This window comes from Tubulanus polymorphus, chromosome 2 (assembly GCF_964204645.1).
Source record: "Tubulanus polymorphus chromosome 2, tnTubPoly1.2, whole genome shotgun sequence".
Lineage (NCBI taxonomy): Eukaryota > Metazoa > Nemertea > Palaeonemertea > Tubulaniformes > Tubulanidae > Tubulanus > Tubulanus polymorphus.
Genome location: NC_134026.1, coordinates 13,854,258 through 13,871,313, shown reverse-complemented (window position 1 = coordinate 13,871,313; position 17,056 = coordinate 13,854,258). Strand labels below are relative to the sequence as shown.

General features: G+C 38.9%; 1 protein-coding gene across 3 annotated transcripts in view; it reads left to right on the top strand.

Annotated features, from left to right (window-relative positions):
• Positions 1–13,753, top strand: part of LOC141900754 (cytosol aminopeptidase-like) — a 139,755-nt gene extending 126,002 nt beyond the window's left edge. For all 3 annotated transcript variants that reach the window (XM_074787781.1, XM_074787782.1, XM_074787780.1), the window contains 2 exons: positions 11,043–11,142; positions 13,624–13,753. In XM_074787781.1, the coding sequence (XP_074643882.1) occupies positions 11,043–11,142; positions 13,624–13,688 (165 nt within the window). In that variant the 3' untranslated portion in view covers positions 13,689–13,753. The remainder of the gene's footprint in view (positions 1–11,042; positions 11,143–13,623) is intronic.
• Positions 13,754–17,056: the final 3,303 nt, after the last annotated feature.

Sequence of the window (17,056 nt, the reverse complement as noted above, 5' to 3'; positions counted from 1 at the left end):
GTCCCAGGTATAAAACATCCCTCTCTAAAGAATATCCATCAGCAATTGCAATGAGAAATGGCAAACCAGAAGGAAGCTACAGGACCTAGAATTCTGGCCAAAATTGACATTTTTGGGCACTAAAAAGGTCATAGGACGGCCATGCTGATGGGCCTTTGGTAGATTCAAATATAAACGAAAGATCAAGGTAATTGATCAAAGCGTCTTCAAAATTTTCTTCGGGCGACAAAACCAAAATAATGAATTGTCGCGGGCGATAAAACCAAAATAATTAATTGTCTCGTGTGATAAAACCAAAATAATTAATTGTCGCGGGCAATTAAACCAAAATAATGAATTATCGCGGGCGATAAAACCAAAATATTGAATTGTCGCGGGCAATAAAACCAAAATAATGAATTGACGCGGGCGACAAAACCAAAAAAAAAAATTGTTGTGGGCGACAAAAACAAAATATAAAACCAAAATAATGAATTGTCGCGGGCGTCAAAACCAAAAGAAGAATTGTCGCGGACGACAAAACCAAAATAATGAATTGTCGCTGGAGATAAAACCAAAGTAATGAATTGTCGTGGGCGATAAAACCAAAATATTGAATTGTCGCGGGCGACAAAACCAAACTAATGAATTGACGCGGGCGTCAAAACCAAAAAAAGAATTGTGGGGCAACAAAACCAAAATAATGAATTGTCGCGGGTGACAAAACCAAAATGGTGAATTGTCCAGGCGACAGAACCAAAATGGTGAATTGTCGCGGGCGACAACCAAAATAATGAATTGTCGCGGGCGATAAAACCAAAATGATGAATTATCGCGGGCAATAAAACCAAAATATTGAATTGTCGCGGGCAATAAAACCAAAATATTGAATTGTCGCGGGCGACAAAACCAAAAAAAAAAAATTGTCGCAGGCGACTAAAACAAAATATAAAACCAAAATAATGAATTGTCGCGGGCGACAAAACCAAAAAGAAGAATTGTCGCAGGCGACAAAAGCAAAATAATGAATTGTCGCTGGAGATAAAACCAAAGTAATGAATTTTCGCAGGCGACAAAGCCAAAATATTGAATTTTCGCAGGCGACAAAACCAAAAAAAATTGTCACGGGCGACTAAAACAAAATATAAAACCAAAATAATGAATCGTCGCGGGCGACAAAACCAAAAAGAAGAATTGTCGCGGGCGACAAAAGCAAAATAATGAATTGTCGCTGGAGATAAAACCAAAGTAATGAATTGTCGCAGGCGACAAAACCAAAATATTGAATTGCCGCGGGCGACAAAACCAAAGTATTGAATTGTTGCTGGCGACAAAACCAGACTAATGAATTGTTGCGGGCGACAAAACCAAAAAAAGAATTGTTGGGCGACAAAACCAAAATAATGAATTGTCGCGGGCAATAAAACCAAAATAATGAATTGTCGCGGGCGACAAAACCAAAATGGTGAATTGTCGCGGGCGACAAAACCAAAATGGTGAATTGTCGCGGGCGACAAAACCAAAATAATGAATTGTCGCGGGCGACAAAACCAAAAAGAAGAATTGTCGCGGGCGACAAAACCAAAAAGAAGAATTGTCGCGGGCGACAAAACCAAAAAGAAGAATTGTCGCGGCCGACAAAACCAAAATAATGAATTGTCGCTGGCAAAAAACCAAAGTAGTGAATTTTCGCGGGCGATAAAACCAAAATATTGAATTTTTCGCGGGCGACAAAACCAAAATATTGAATTGTCGCGGGCGACAAAACCAAAATAATGAATTGTCGCGGGCAACAAAACCTAAAAAAGAATTGTGGGAGCGACAAAACCAAAATAATGAATTGTCGCGGGCGACAAAACCAAAATGGTGAATTGTCCAGGCGACAAAACCAAAATGGTGAATTGTCGCAGGCGACAAAACCATAATAATGAATTGTCGCGGGCGATAAAACCAAAATGATGAATTGTCTCGGGTGACAAAACCAAAATAATGAATTGTCGCGGACGGCAAAAACAAGATATTGAATTGTTGCGTGCGACAAAACCAAAATAATGAATTGTCGCGGGCGACAAAACCAAACTAGGGGTCCAGGGACACCATGCTCACTTGGGAAGTAGTTTCAAATGCTCAACAATCTAACAATTTCAATACATAACGCCCTCTAGTGACCATATACAAAAACCAATGACCTTGAAACCCACCACAATCATAGAACATGTGAGCAGCTATGATTTTGTAATTGATTGTGATAACAAAATATGCCTCGTTACCAATTTAATATGGAAGTACTAAGTTATTCTACTATTCAACGCCCCCTGGTGACCATATGCAAAACCCAATGACCTTAAAACTCACCACAATCGTAGTACATGTCATGAAATACAACTTTGCAATTGATCATAGTAACAAAATATGCCTAGGTACCAATCTAATAAGGAAATACTAAGCCATTCTACTATTCAGCGCCCCTGGTGACTACATGGAATAACTAATGTCCTCAAAAACTCACCACAATCATAGCCGATGTCATGAACTACAACTTTGCAATGGATCATGGTAACAAACTATGCCTAGGTACCAATCTAATAAGGAAAAACTAAGCTTTTCTACTATTCAACGCCCCCTGGTGACTATATAGAATAACTAATGTCCTTCACAACTCACCACAATCATAGACGATGTCATGAACTACAACTTTGCCATTGATCATGGTAACAAAATATGCCTTCGTACAAATATAATATAGCGATACTAAGTTATTGTATTATTCAACGCCCCTGATGGCCACATACAAAAACCAATGACCTTGAAACTCACCAAAATCATAGAACACGTTATGGGCTACAACTTTCCAATTGAATATAGTAACACAATATGCTTAGGTATCAATTAATCGTGGAAAAACTTTTTCCCACCTACGAATGAGTACTGATGACACCAAGATGGCCGCCAATTGCGTCATAATAGGCTGATCAAAAATACCTGTCCCAGGTATAAAACATCCCTCTCTAAAGAATATCCATCAGCAATTGCAATGAGAAATGGCAAACCAGAAGGAAGCTACAGGACCTAGAATTCTGGCCAAAATTGACATTTTTGGGCACTAAAAAGGTCATAGGACGGCCATGCTGATGGGCCTTTGGTAGATTCAAATATAAACGAAAGATCAAGGTAATTGATCAAAGCGTCTTCAAAATTTTCTTCGGGCGACAAAACCAAAATAATGAATTGTCGCGGGCGATAAAACCAAAATAATTAATTGTCTCGTGTGATAAAACCAAAATAATTAATTGTCGCGGGCAATTAAACCAAAATAATGAATTATCGCGGGCGATAAAACCAAAATATTGAATTGTCGCGGGCAATAAAACCAAAATAATGAATTGTCGCGGGCGTCAAAACCAAAAGAAGAATTGTCGCGGACGACAAAACCAAAATAATGAATTGTCGCTGGAGATAAAACCAAAGTAATGAATTGTCGTGGGCGATAAAACCAAAATATTGAATTGTCGCGGGCGACAAAACCAAACTAATGAATTGACGCGGGCGTCAAAACCAAAAAAAGAATTGTGGGGCAACAAAACCAAAATAATGAATTGTCGCGGGTGACAAAACCAAAATGGTGAATTGTCCAGGCGACAGAACCAAAATGGTGAATTGTCGCGGGCGACAACCAAAATAATGAATTGTCGCGGGCGATAAAACCAAAATGATGAATTATCGCGGGCAATAAAACCAAAATATTGAATTGTCGCGGGCAATAAAACCAAAATATTGAATTGTCGCGGGCGACAAAACCAAAAAAAAAAAATTGTCGCAGGCGACTAAAACAAAATATAAAACCAAAATAATGAATTGTCGCGGGCGACAAAACCAAAAAGAAGAATTGTCGCAGGCGACAAAAGCAAAATAATGAATTGTCGCTGGAGATAAAACCAAAGTAATGAATTTTCGCAGGCGACAAAGCCAAAATATTGAATTTTCGCAGGCGACAAAACCAAAAAAAATTGTCACGGGCGACTAAAACAAAATATAAAACCAAAATAATGAATCGTCGCGGGCGACAAAACCAAAAAGAAGAATTGTCGCGGGCGACAAAAGCAAAATAATGAATTGTCGCTGGAGATAAAACCAAAGTAATGAATTGTCGCAGGCGACAAAACCAAAATATTGAATTGCCGCGGGCGACAAAACCAAAGTATTGAATTGTTGCTGGCGACAAAACCAGACTAATGAATTGTTGCGGGCGACAAAACCAAAAAAAGAATTGTTGGGCGACAAAACCAAAATAATGAATTGTCGCGGGCAATAAAACCAAAATAATGAATTGTCGCGGGCGATAAAACCAAAATAATGAATTGTCGCGGGCGACAAAACCAAAATGGTGAATTGTCGCGGGCGACAAAACCAAAATGGTGAATTGTCGCGGGCGACAAAACCAAAATAATGAATTGTCGCGGGCGACAAAACCAAAAAGAAGAATTGTCGCGGGCGACAAAACCAAAAAGAAGAATTGTCGCGGGCGACAAAACCAAAAAGAAGAATTGTCGCGGCCGACAAAACCAAAATAATGAATTGTCGCTGGCAAAAAACCAAAGTAGTGAATTTTCGCGGGCGATAAAACCAAAATATTGAATTTTTCGCGGGCGACAAAACCAAAATATTGAATTGTCGCGGGCGACAAAACCAAAATAATGAATTGTCGCGGGCAACAAAACCTAAAAAAGAATTGTGGGAGCGACAAAACCAAAATAATGAATTGTCGCGGGCGACAAAACCAAAATGGTGAATTGTCCAGGCGACAAAACCAAAATGGTGAATTGTCGCAGGCGACAAAACCATAATAATGAATTGTCGCGGGCGATAAAACCAAAATGATGAATTGTCTCGGGTGACAAAACCAAAATATTGAATTGTCGCGGGCGATAAAACCAAAATAATGACTTGTCTCGGGCGACAAAACCAAAATGGTGAATTGTCCAGGCAACAAAACCAAAATGGTGAATTGTCGCGGGCGATAAAACCAAAATAATGAATTGTCTCGGGCGACAAAACCAAAATAATGAATTATCGCGGGCGACAAAACCAAAATATTGAATTGTCGCGGGCAACAAAACCAAAAAAAAATTGTTGCGGACGACAAAAACAAAATATTAAAAAATAATAATGAATTGTCTCGGGCGACAAAACCAAAAAGAAGAATTGTCTCGGGCGACGAAACCAAAATAATGAATTGTCGCGGGCGATAAAACCAAAATAATGAATTATCGCGGGCGACAAAACCAAAATTATTGTTTTGTCGCGTTATTTTAGTTTTTTCGTTTTGTCACAAAGTCGCTCTCATTTGCATATATATGTCAAGTGTGAGTCCAGCATACGGAAATGAGTGTGTTATATACTTGTTTTTAGTAAATACCTTGTGGATTTGACAATGATCGGTATGTACTGTAGGAAATATAGAGTATTGATGGTATTGATATAGAGTTTGAAGCCCGCGGCCGAATAAAGTAATATATTCTTTTATTTTGATACCTCGTCGACATAATGTCACCCTGATATAATTTGCATATTTCATAATCATATAGATCTACAATGTCATATCGAACAGTTCATAATATTTCATAGCTCTACTACATATTAATGATAATAATAATAATAATAATAATAATAATAATACAAATAATAATAATAATATAACTTATGACTATAGTGTCAATATGTGCTTTAAGGTCGTAATCAACGTGTGACATTACTCAACATGTTTTCACGATAATTAGCTATAGTCAGTGCTCATCGATAATTAATTAATGTCTCTCAAACATGTCACTAGGTGTTTGTTTGTGAGTCCTGATGTCTACAACTTGTCTGACCCCTAGTTCTCGCATTATACTCATGATTCTGTATATAAAGACTATGTAAAGCTATGATAATCATTCTCATTCCGGGATGCAATAAAGATTGTACGTATAAGGTTTAACTGCCTTGTTGTTCCTGATGGATGGAATCCTGTACCGCTGGTGTAATTGCTAGTTCCCCAGCCAGCCTACCGACACAACAACCAGCCGGTTACAGATGGCGGAGAATCGGATTTACCTTCACAGATCGACGGTTACAATAACAGCTTGTCTCCGCTATATCTCTTCGGCGTGTTTAGTTTAGGCCTACGATTCCCCGGTACACTAAAGATTTATCTTAGTAAATACACGGTTAATTCGGAAAAAAAATAGGTATTGTTAAACTCCTTGAAACCCGCAGCCAAATCACTGGTAGTAATAAATTAATTTGTACTCGATTTGATTCTCATGATGAGGAGAAACTCGCAGCTGATCCCCGGATCGACGATGTAGTAACACACGTCGATTCGTCGATGTTTACGGCTCGACAGTGCTTTTAAAATCTAAAGTAGTAAATTTCCAGTGTATCGGTAATATGATCTGATGAGGAAAATGGGCTATTGTTAAAATCACTGTTTGAAGACCGCGACTGAATGTGAAGTCTGCGGCAATAAATTAGTTCATTTATACTTGAATTGATAATCGAAGTGACAGTCGGCCTGCGGGTTGATTTCGGGATGACGACTCGAAAAACATGTCGCCCCATTGAATGGGGCTAAATTTTTGATGTTTACGGCCCGACAGCGCTTTTATAACGATGATTCGTGAAAAAACACGCGGGCTATTTGTAGATCTCAGTAAGCTGAACGATATTATATGGATTGTATATGAAACAGCGGTAAGGTAACAAAGCCTATGTTCTTTTGGTAAAAATAGTGTGGAAGAAAATAATAATAATAATAATCACGCGGATATCAATAGGGTTTTCTGTGAAATAACAGAAAACCCTAATAATCACGCGGATATCAATAGGGTTTTCTGTGAAATAACAGAAAACCCTAATAATAAGAAACACGCGAATCTCAATAGGGTTTTCTGTGATGTAACAGAAAACCCTAATAATCACGCGGATATCAATAGGGTTTTCTGTGAAATAACAGAAAACCCTAATAAGTGTTGATTTCTTAATTTTTTTCAATTTCGTCGTTTCGTTAGTTTGTGTTGTGGTCCTGGCCTCAGTCCACAGGTGCCAGCACCCTCCACACGTTTTCAAAATGGCCGCCATCGAATCGACGGAAATTTACTCTCACTTTACGGCCGATGTGCACATGGATTAAGATCGTCAGGTGAGGAGTTTTAGGTATCAAACAAACTACGAATCTGTTGTGCGTTGATTACAACAAAAATTAGACGGATATCTTAAGAGACAATAAAATGACAGGCAAATTACTCGTGAATCAAATTGACTCACGAAGATTTCATTGAAAAATGACCTTCCCATTCCTGACTCTGGTTTATGAAAATATCCGATCGTGAAACTGAACCACAGTCAGGTTACTGACTACCGTCTAGCTAAAGGCTGGCTTATGTCGACAAGCAACGCGACGCCTACCGATGCAACTGGGTTGATCGCCGATTAGCGGCAACTAGCGGCCTACGAGAGGCCGCCAGTTGCTCCTCAATCGGTTCGACATAAGCCGGCTTGCGACGGCAACGCGACGCCTACCGACTCGTCGCAAGCCGTATCCGGCTAGTTGCCCATGTTCTACTCCGGCCTACGGTAGGCGGGCAGTTGCTTTCGATCGCAGCCGACATAAGCTCACCTGCGACGCGACGGAACTGAGCGCAGGGGTTCCAGCCAATGAAAGACCGCATATACATAGTACAAATTATCACCACAAGTTAGCGTCATTCGTAATTAGTCATAAAATTTCAAATTCAAGTAGTTCAAAACGTAAACCAAACCTTCAGCATGGCAGAGGACTGGACCGAAGATCTAGAAACGAAATTGGTAGAATTATGGTGTGAGCGGCCATCTTTATATGATGTCGCTAGCACGTTGTATTCAAAACAGAATCAGAAAGATCAAAGTCTTAAAGAAATAGCTTTTCTAATAGAAATATATTTCCTAATAATTCAAATTTATTCTCAAAATGCTTATCACGTGACCATTTGAGCCGTTGCAGTTGCTAGTAATCGCAACCGACATAAGCAGGGAAGCAACTGGGAGGATCTCATATCCCGCTAGTCGGCCTCAGTTGCTGCGAATCGGAGCGCAGTCAACATAAGCTGGGCTGCGATGGCGGTTGCTCTCAGTTGCGTCGGTAGGAGTCGGTAGGCGTCGCGTTGCTTGTCGACATAAGCCAGCCTTTAAACTGCTACAGCAGGGAGTCGCCCTTTGTTGTGACGCTACGAGTTGCCAACCATCAACACAAACATTTGTCAATGATTTGCACTCCAATTTATTAGGCCAGCCGTAGGCTAAGCCTATAACTATACAAATGGAGCGAATTTAAATGACATGGTTTCCATACAAAAGGCTCTTTTGCTTGCCAAGTGAGGGCATATTCGAACAAATCACGTATTTAAGCATAATCCATTCTCGGGATTGTAGGGAGCAGAATTTTGAAATAGGGTTTCATAAAAATGTTTTCTGCATTTTTCACGAAAGTTAAAATTTCAATTTTTATCAGCCAATCAGGAAGTTGTGTCTTCCCTGTGATTGGTTTATCTGAAAATATCAGCAGCTGTTCACGTGAATTATCGTGATTTCATTACTGGCGCTTTTGCGCATGACTTCATGTATCAACACGCGACAATACTTCCGCGTTCGCTATTTGTTCGCTGATTGGCCCATTTACTGGGAAATTCCACAGAAGCCTAATGTGGTTTGTTACAAGCGCTGTGATTGGCCCGACCCGATTCTGGCAAGGCTTTAGCTTAGTGGGTTCGAATCCCTTGACAGGTGAAGATGATGGATCCTATCCTGATGATGATCTATTGAAACAAATAAGTTTCCCGGTTGGGCAGCCGCGGATACTTACCGGAAGTGTTCCGGTTCGATATTTCGAGGTTTCTTTGAATTTTGGAGTGATATTGAAATCCGGGAAATACCGGGGGTAGATTGTGAAAACCCATTGCATGATATTTGTATTACTTAATCAACGAAAAGCGTCGGGACGCGCCAGGAGTTTTCACGATACAAGTAGCGCAATAGCCTACTTCTTCGTGTTCGTCCACATCAATTTTCACTCCGCCGATCTCTGACACTGCTCTGTCGCCGTCGGCGCTGTGATTGCACTTTCGTACCACCAACATTTTTTATTTCTATATCAGGGAGGTCTGGAGAATAAAAAAGTCAAAATTTGGATATCACATAGGCCTGATTTCATCGAATAAGTCGACCATGGTCGTTACGTTTCCGCACTTATTACCACCTAAAACCGTCTGAACAATTTTGTCACAACCAACATTTCGTTTACAGAAATCAGGTGTTCACGTGAACCCGCAGTATCGTCTACTGTTTTACTTCCGGGTTTTATTTTAAGATTTAAAATTGTATTTCAAGATCGATTTCTATGAAATCTTTAGTTGATTGGGTGTTTGGGAGGAATTTTTATTTGCTCTACAGAAAATTCATCCTTGACAATTGCGCAAGGTTCGCGAAAAAATAGGTTTTACCAAATGGGGTGTATGACCATGATATGCTAATTAGCCATGTGCTCGAATTGCAAATTCAATCAAATTTTATTCTGCCAAAAAATGTTAAATCTAATTTGCTTTCCGAGAGTTAATGGTATGCTGCATGGAACAAAGTAGTTTTGAGATGGGTCTTGAAGCTATTGAGGTCGAGAGATAACCATCTAGATAGTTCGTGAGAGTTCCAAAGTTTTGAAGACGCTTCAAGGTAATGTCTTGATATTTGGTTTATACGTGTATCTACCACACTAGACACATCTTCAGGCCAAAAACTGGCCCTGTCAGATTCAAGATGTTCGCCAAAATCAGCACTTTTTACACATTTTTGAAGTTTTCGAGGGAAATTTTGAAGACACTTTTATCAATAACCTTGATCATTCGTATATATTTGAATCCCCCGAGGACCCATCGGCATGAGAAAAATTGGGTCGATCGAACTCAAGATGGCCGTCCTGTGACCTTTTTTGTTCCCAAAAATGTCAATTTTGGCCTGAATTCTGAGTCCTGTAGCTTTCTAATGGTGTGCCATTTTTCATTGCAATTTGTAATGGGTATTCTTTGGATCTTTTATATCCGAGAGGGTATTTTTGACCTGGCAATTATGACGCAATTGGCGGCCATCTTGGGGTCATCAGTACTCATTCGTAGGTGGAAAAAAAGTTTTTCCACATCATATTGATACTTAAGCATATTTTGCTACCATAATCCAATTGGAAAGTTGTAGCTCATGACATGATCGAGGTGAGTTTCAAGCTCATTGGTTTTTGTTTATGGCCACCAGGGGCGTTGAACAATACAATTGCTTAGTATTTCTATATTACATTCGTACCTATGCATATTTTGCTACCACAATCAATTGGAAAGTTGTAGCTCATGACATGGTCTATGATCTTGGTGAGTTTCAAGCTCATTGGTTTTTGTATATGGCCACCAGGGGCGTTGAACAATACAATAACTTAGTATTTCTATATTACATTCGTTCCTGCTGTCTGTGTTAACACACGATTTTACTATGTAAATGATATTGAGCAGGGAGTGTATATTGATAAATATAACCCACAGATTACATCATTTATAAAAAGCAAATCTGACAGGCTGGCCATTGTGCCCATTGGGGCACTTGTTCATATATCACATTGAAAAAAAATTAAACGACACTTTCATATATATGGCCACGCCAACGCCGTTTTTGAAAAATTTTATCGACAAGACATCACCAATACACTGGCTATTAATAGTCAGATGAACGATCCTATCAGGAAATTCAAACATTCGGACAACGACGATCTATTGATGTCGATTAAGCGTCGATACGTAAGGAGGGGAGTCAGGATTGTGATTGACCGCTGCAATAGACCAGAAGCGGTCTCTTTTTCTCTTGTGGTAGAATAAAGCAGCCGTTGTTATATCATTGTTCGTGTTTATTGGTGGAAATCGGCCGGCAAAAGGAGACCTCCGATGTATTCGTAAATTGAGGCGACCTAGGCGATTTTTTACAGTAAAATGAATATCAAAATCTATTTTTTCTAGGAATTTGTCACAAACAAAAATTGGTTGCATCTAGATATTGCTGGAATAATGGAAAACCATTCTGGTGAATACCCATATCTCTCAAAGGGAGCCATGTCTGGTAGGTAAAGTGATTAGTCCATTCCATCTGTTATTGTAGTCGCTCAGCAGTCATCCAACACACTGAAAGCCAGAGCGCATGCTGTGATTAATTTTTCCTACCAATTGCGCCTGTATAGGGTTTTTAATCATGTAGATAGATTAAATAGTTTCAGCGCATCTATGTACATGTATAATCATTTCAAATGCATGCCTTTTCTTATTATATATCCATCTATAACGGTTGAAGTATCCACCTAAGAACATCGAATTTTATGCAGGGGGCCACATTGAGAAACTATGTTAGCATGATCAAATCCTTCATTACTCCAGAAATAAATGTAAAACTTGGTACAAAGTTTTGACTTAGTATGAGGTCCATTCCTATTTACCTAATAATATCTACCTAGCTACAATACCCCAGTTTTCAATTGGTGTAGACAATCTTACCTGTTTGTTACCTGAGCAATTGCTCTAGCACCATACATAGCTTATAGGCAGGGTATCAGAGGCATACTGGCTCATCTAGTGTAATGGTACACCTAATTTGAATTGAATTCATGTACTGTGTGCGCTGTGCTACCAAAAAAGTCTTAATGGATTTCTGTCTTCAAATGCCAAGTCCACAAAGGGATGTTTGACGCAAATTTATTATTACCCATCGACCCAAGAATGCAAGAGGTATCGTAAACACCTGTGTTGTCTGTCTGTCCGTCCAGGCAGGCATGCAGATATTGTTCCCGCTCTACAGGCTTAACTTTTGGTTGATTTTGGTATGTTTGTTTTAGGTGTGAGGAGAATGAACCCTTTTTTTTGCGGATATAGGTCATCAAAGATGACCGCCACATTTAATTTGATGAGTAGATTAGCAATTCGGGAGCTTTTCCCTTCTGCTTTGAATCAGGCCATCCATGATGGCCGCCACTGTTATGCCGGTGTCTAAAATTGCCAATTTGGAGCTTGTTACTGCTGTAAGGTGAAGATTTTTACACAGAATTTATTCATACTTAAAGTGTGGGTTCATGATGGGAGTTGGACGAGTCCTATGTTTGGCATATATAGGTCATCGAAAGCAACCAAATTTCTGTGTGAAATTGGTATTATTGACCAGGTTCTTGCTCTACAATACTCTACTATAGTTTTTAGCCCACTCGGGACTTTATTACCAGCGGGCTGTTGCGTTCGCTTTTCGTTCGTCCGTCCGTAGACGGAATCCAGTTATTTTGGGAAGTTTTGAAGACGCTTCAATGTCTTGATATTTGTGTTACACATGACCCTAGACACATCTTCAGCCCAAAACTGGCCCGGTCAGATCCAAGATGGCTGACTTGACAGACCGACCGACTTTTTACACATTTTGAACTTTTTGAGGGAAATTTTGAAGACGCTTAGATCAATTACCTTGATCTTTCATGTATATTTGGAACCCCCAAGGGCCCATCAGCGTGAGAAAAATTGGGTCGATCAGACTCAAGATGGCCATCCTATGACCTTTTTTGTGCCCAAAAATGTCAATTTTAGCCCGAATTCTGAGTCCTGTAGCTTCCTACTGGTTTGCCATTTTTCTTTGCAATTTGTGATGGGTATTCTTTGGAAAGGGATCTTTTATACCTGAGATAGGTATTTTTGATCAGCCAATTATGACGCAATCGGCGGCCATCTAGGTGTCATCAGTACTCATTCGTAGGTGGGAAAAAATTTTTTCCACATCATATTGATACCTAAGCATATTTAGTAACCACAATTGATTGGAAGGTTGTAGCTGACAACGTGTTCTATGATATTGGTGAGTTTCAAGGTCATTGCTTTTTTTGTATATGGCCACCAGGGGGCGATGAATAATACAATAACTTAGTATTTCAATATTTTATTGGTACCTATGCATATTTTGTTACCACAATCAATTGCAAAGTTGTAGCTCATGACATCGTCTATGATAGTTGTGAGTTTTTAGGACATTAGTTGTTCTTTATAGTCACTAGGGGGCGTTGAATATTAGAATAACTTAGTATTTTCTTATTATATTGGCACCTAGGCATATTTTATTACCATGATCGATTGCAAAGTTGTGGCTCATGACATGTTCTATGATTGTGGTGAGTTTCAAGGTGATTGGGTTTTGCATATGGTCACCAGGGGGCGTTGAATAGTAGAATAACTCAGTATTTCCATATCAAATTGGGAACGTGGCATATTTTGTTATCACAATCAATTACAAAATCATCGTAGCTGCTGACATGTTCTATGATTGTGGTGAGTTTCAAGGTCATTGGTTGTTGTATATGGTCACCAGGGGGCGTTGAATATCGAAAGTGTTAGATTGTTGAGCATTTGAAACCACTTCCCAAGTGGGTATGCCATAAAGAATGACATGGCTGGAAGATTGCTGAGTGTATGTCAAAGACATTAAATAACAAATAAATTTCACATCGTCTTTTGGTATTTGACTACCGGGGTACTTTATATTTTATTAATTTTCAATGGGTATTTTTCGTTGTTGTAGGACGACCAACAAGAACAATCGTGGAGTTTTTGGACAGACTTAGCAAGAATACTTTTCTTACTTGATTGGATCACTATCACCGCAATCATTATTGATCATACAAGAAAATAAAGTCATGTTTAGTGCAAAGGAAGTCTTTAAGTCTTGTTGTTGGGTGAGGAATGAAAACACACAGTCTATGAAAACACACATCCATCAATCTATTATCAAGCCACACATATGAGAAAAAATGTGATATTCATCCTTTATTCCTTGATTCTGTCCATCAAAACAACTTGCAGAGATACCCCCAGTGAATCTGAGTACTGGTCCCTGATTCAATACCTTATACAAATGTCACCTTCGAATAAGGAACCAGGAACCTTTTATGATATCTGGTTCAGTTACTAATTCAACCTGTTAAACTGGCTCTTTATTCAACTTCGTATGTTTTCTTTTACCTCTACCGGTACTCTAAATTGATTCAGCACTATTGGTTTGCCATACATGCAAGCCTCTATTGAGAGCATTTAAAAATACCAACGGATGACCCTCTTGAAAAAAACCAACCGAATTGAAAGGTAGACTATTTCAGAGTGACTGTTTTTAGATGTACAGAAAAGTAGCCGATAAGTGTTAATTGCGGCTACTAAGAAAAAGTAAACGCTTTGGCTCAAAAGTTGGATACATGGTCTTTGATTCAGCTTTTAATCCAAACTGTGAAGCTGGCTACTTGTTGGACTTAAAGTTTGTATGTTTTATTTCGCTCTACCGTTATTAAAGCCAACTATATCGATTCAAGAGGCTCCTATTAAATCTGACTGGAGCCTACCGGAACCGACTGGAAACCGACTTTTCATACAGTGAAATAAGTTTCTTGAATGAAATAAACTTTATCATAGATTTTCATTGAAGTTGTCGTATTAAAGTCTTTGAATTCAGAATTTCTAGACCAATTACATACGATAATTATGAAGAAATTAGGGTTCCTGGTACGATTGGCAAACATTGTGCTGGCGTTTTAAAATAAATGGGCGAATGGGATTACTAATTAATGCACATGCATATGCCACAATTTCTGCTGCGTTTTACATTTTGGCTACTTATTGTAAGAAGATTACTCGCATTCGAATCTAATACTAAAGAAAACCGGTACCGATTATAATGATTTCATTGTTCGTTACCTCAGGAGCCAACACTGGACCGGTACTTCAGAGTTTAAAAATGCATTTACGTAGTAGTTTATACTGGACTTATAATTAGTTAACGGCAGAAATTCATGATAAATGTGTATATTCAGAGTGATCAAGTTATAGCCAGTCAGGCCTTCAGGCTATATCAAGTTATAGCCAGGTGCCTTCAGAAAATAACTTATTTATTGACCAAAAAGAAAATCTTAATAATTAGATTGATGCAAAATGATAAATATGATGTATATATATAATGCAGGAAGGAGAACGAATTTATGGCAAAAAAATTAGGGCCTCCATCTCATGCCTGGTAATTAAGTAAATTCCAAATAGAAATGCTCGCCAACTCATTTTCTTAGCTGTCGGGTCTAAAAATTACTTGTTTGTAGAATTATTTGAATACTTTATACATAAGTGGCCGGCTATGTGTAAAATTAACTTGGGGAAAAATGAGAAATAAGGTATCATTTTTGTCCTACATCGCGCAATAAATGAATCCAAAAACTAAAAAATGCTAACTACAGACCATGAAAAGAGATACCTTTTTTCTCTTCAATCTGTGGGTGTTTAACGTTAACGTTTAACGTGTTATTTTAATATTTTTATATATAATGTTCGCATATAATGTTTAGTCAAAGTGTTTACATGTGTATGATTTCATTAGTGATGAACAGAATTTTTATTTAATACTCGACTTTTTCTCTCGATCAGTATACGTGTATTTAATGTTCTCTGCTAAACTGTCGTTTTTCTCGTCTGTTTGTCATCGTCGGGAAATCCATTGAAAAAAATTGTCACTTGAAATCCCGCTCTCCCGAAAAATCATCGCACTAAGTAGAGGTAAAATAAAATATACGCGCCTGCAACAGAAATCTTTGATAGTACGACGTACCGGGTCTAATAACCTCGCGCAGCTGATCATTACTATCAGCTGCGCGAAGTACCCGGTCTAATTACCTTGCGCAACTGATCATGAAAATATCCTAGCTGCGCGAAGTAACAACTCGCGCAACTGATCATTACGCGATCGCGTAACTGGTTCGCGCAGATCGTCAGTGTCTGACCTTTATATACCTGGTGTAGTTCTCCACTGCAAAATCCAACTTCAACAATAAACCAAATCATCAGATGTATTTTCGTTTCATTTATTGTTCCCCGCGCGGCGTAGGAACGCGATTCAAGAAGAACCGTTGATCGCAGGACTATGATATTACACAGTATGATTACCCCTAGGGAGAGGATGTGCCCTAATGATTCTTGGGTCCAATGATCAAAGGTCAAGGTCACTACAGGTCATTCATGTAAAACCTTGTGAACGTGATTCAAGAAGAACCGTCGATTATAGGACCATGATATAACGTAGTATGATTACCCCTAGGCAGAGGATGTGCCCTATTGATTTTGGGGTCCAAGGACCAAAGGTCAAGGTCACTACAGGATATTCATGTGAAACCTTGTGAACGTCATTCAAGAAGAACCGTTGATAGCAGGACCATGATATTACGTAGAATGATTACCCCGAGGGAGAGGATGTGCCCTATTGATTCTGGGATCAAAGGTCAAGGTCACTTCAGGTCATTCACGTGAAACCTTGTGTCGTGAATGTGATTCAGAAAGAACTGTTGATAGCAATACAACGATATTACATCATATGATTACCCCTAGGGAGAGGATGTGCCCTATTGATTTTGGGGAAAAGGTCAAGGTCACTAGATATCATTCATATGAAAGCTTGTAAAAACGATTCAAGAAGAACCATTGATAACGGAACAATGCTATTTCATAGTATGATTACCCCTGGGAAGAGGATGTGCATTAGTGATTTTGCAGTTCTAGGGTCAAAGGTCAAGGTTGGTAGACGTCGTTTGCCTAAAACCCTGTAAACTCAATTCTTAAATAACCATTCATAGCAGGAAAATGATATTTCATAGTATGGTTATCCCTGGATACACTCATCATTTTTCTATACCAAATATCAGTGTCTTCAGGGGTCATTCATTCTATACTGGCTATCGCGGGGGACATAGATACGTAGTATCGAATTGTCTTGTTTATTCACTGAATTCAATCCTCATTAAGGATTCATCGTCACAGTGATTGACTAAAATACACAATTCCAAACTATAATAACAGGAAAAACCGTACCAACCTAAATCAATCAGAAATAATATGCTGACCGTCGTATTGGGCCATGATCTAACAAATTTGCAGTGCTTCTCAGACTCAATGTAAACGACATTGACTGCTAGCATCAACGCGTAGCA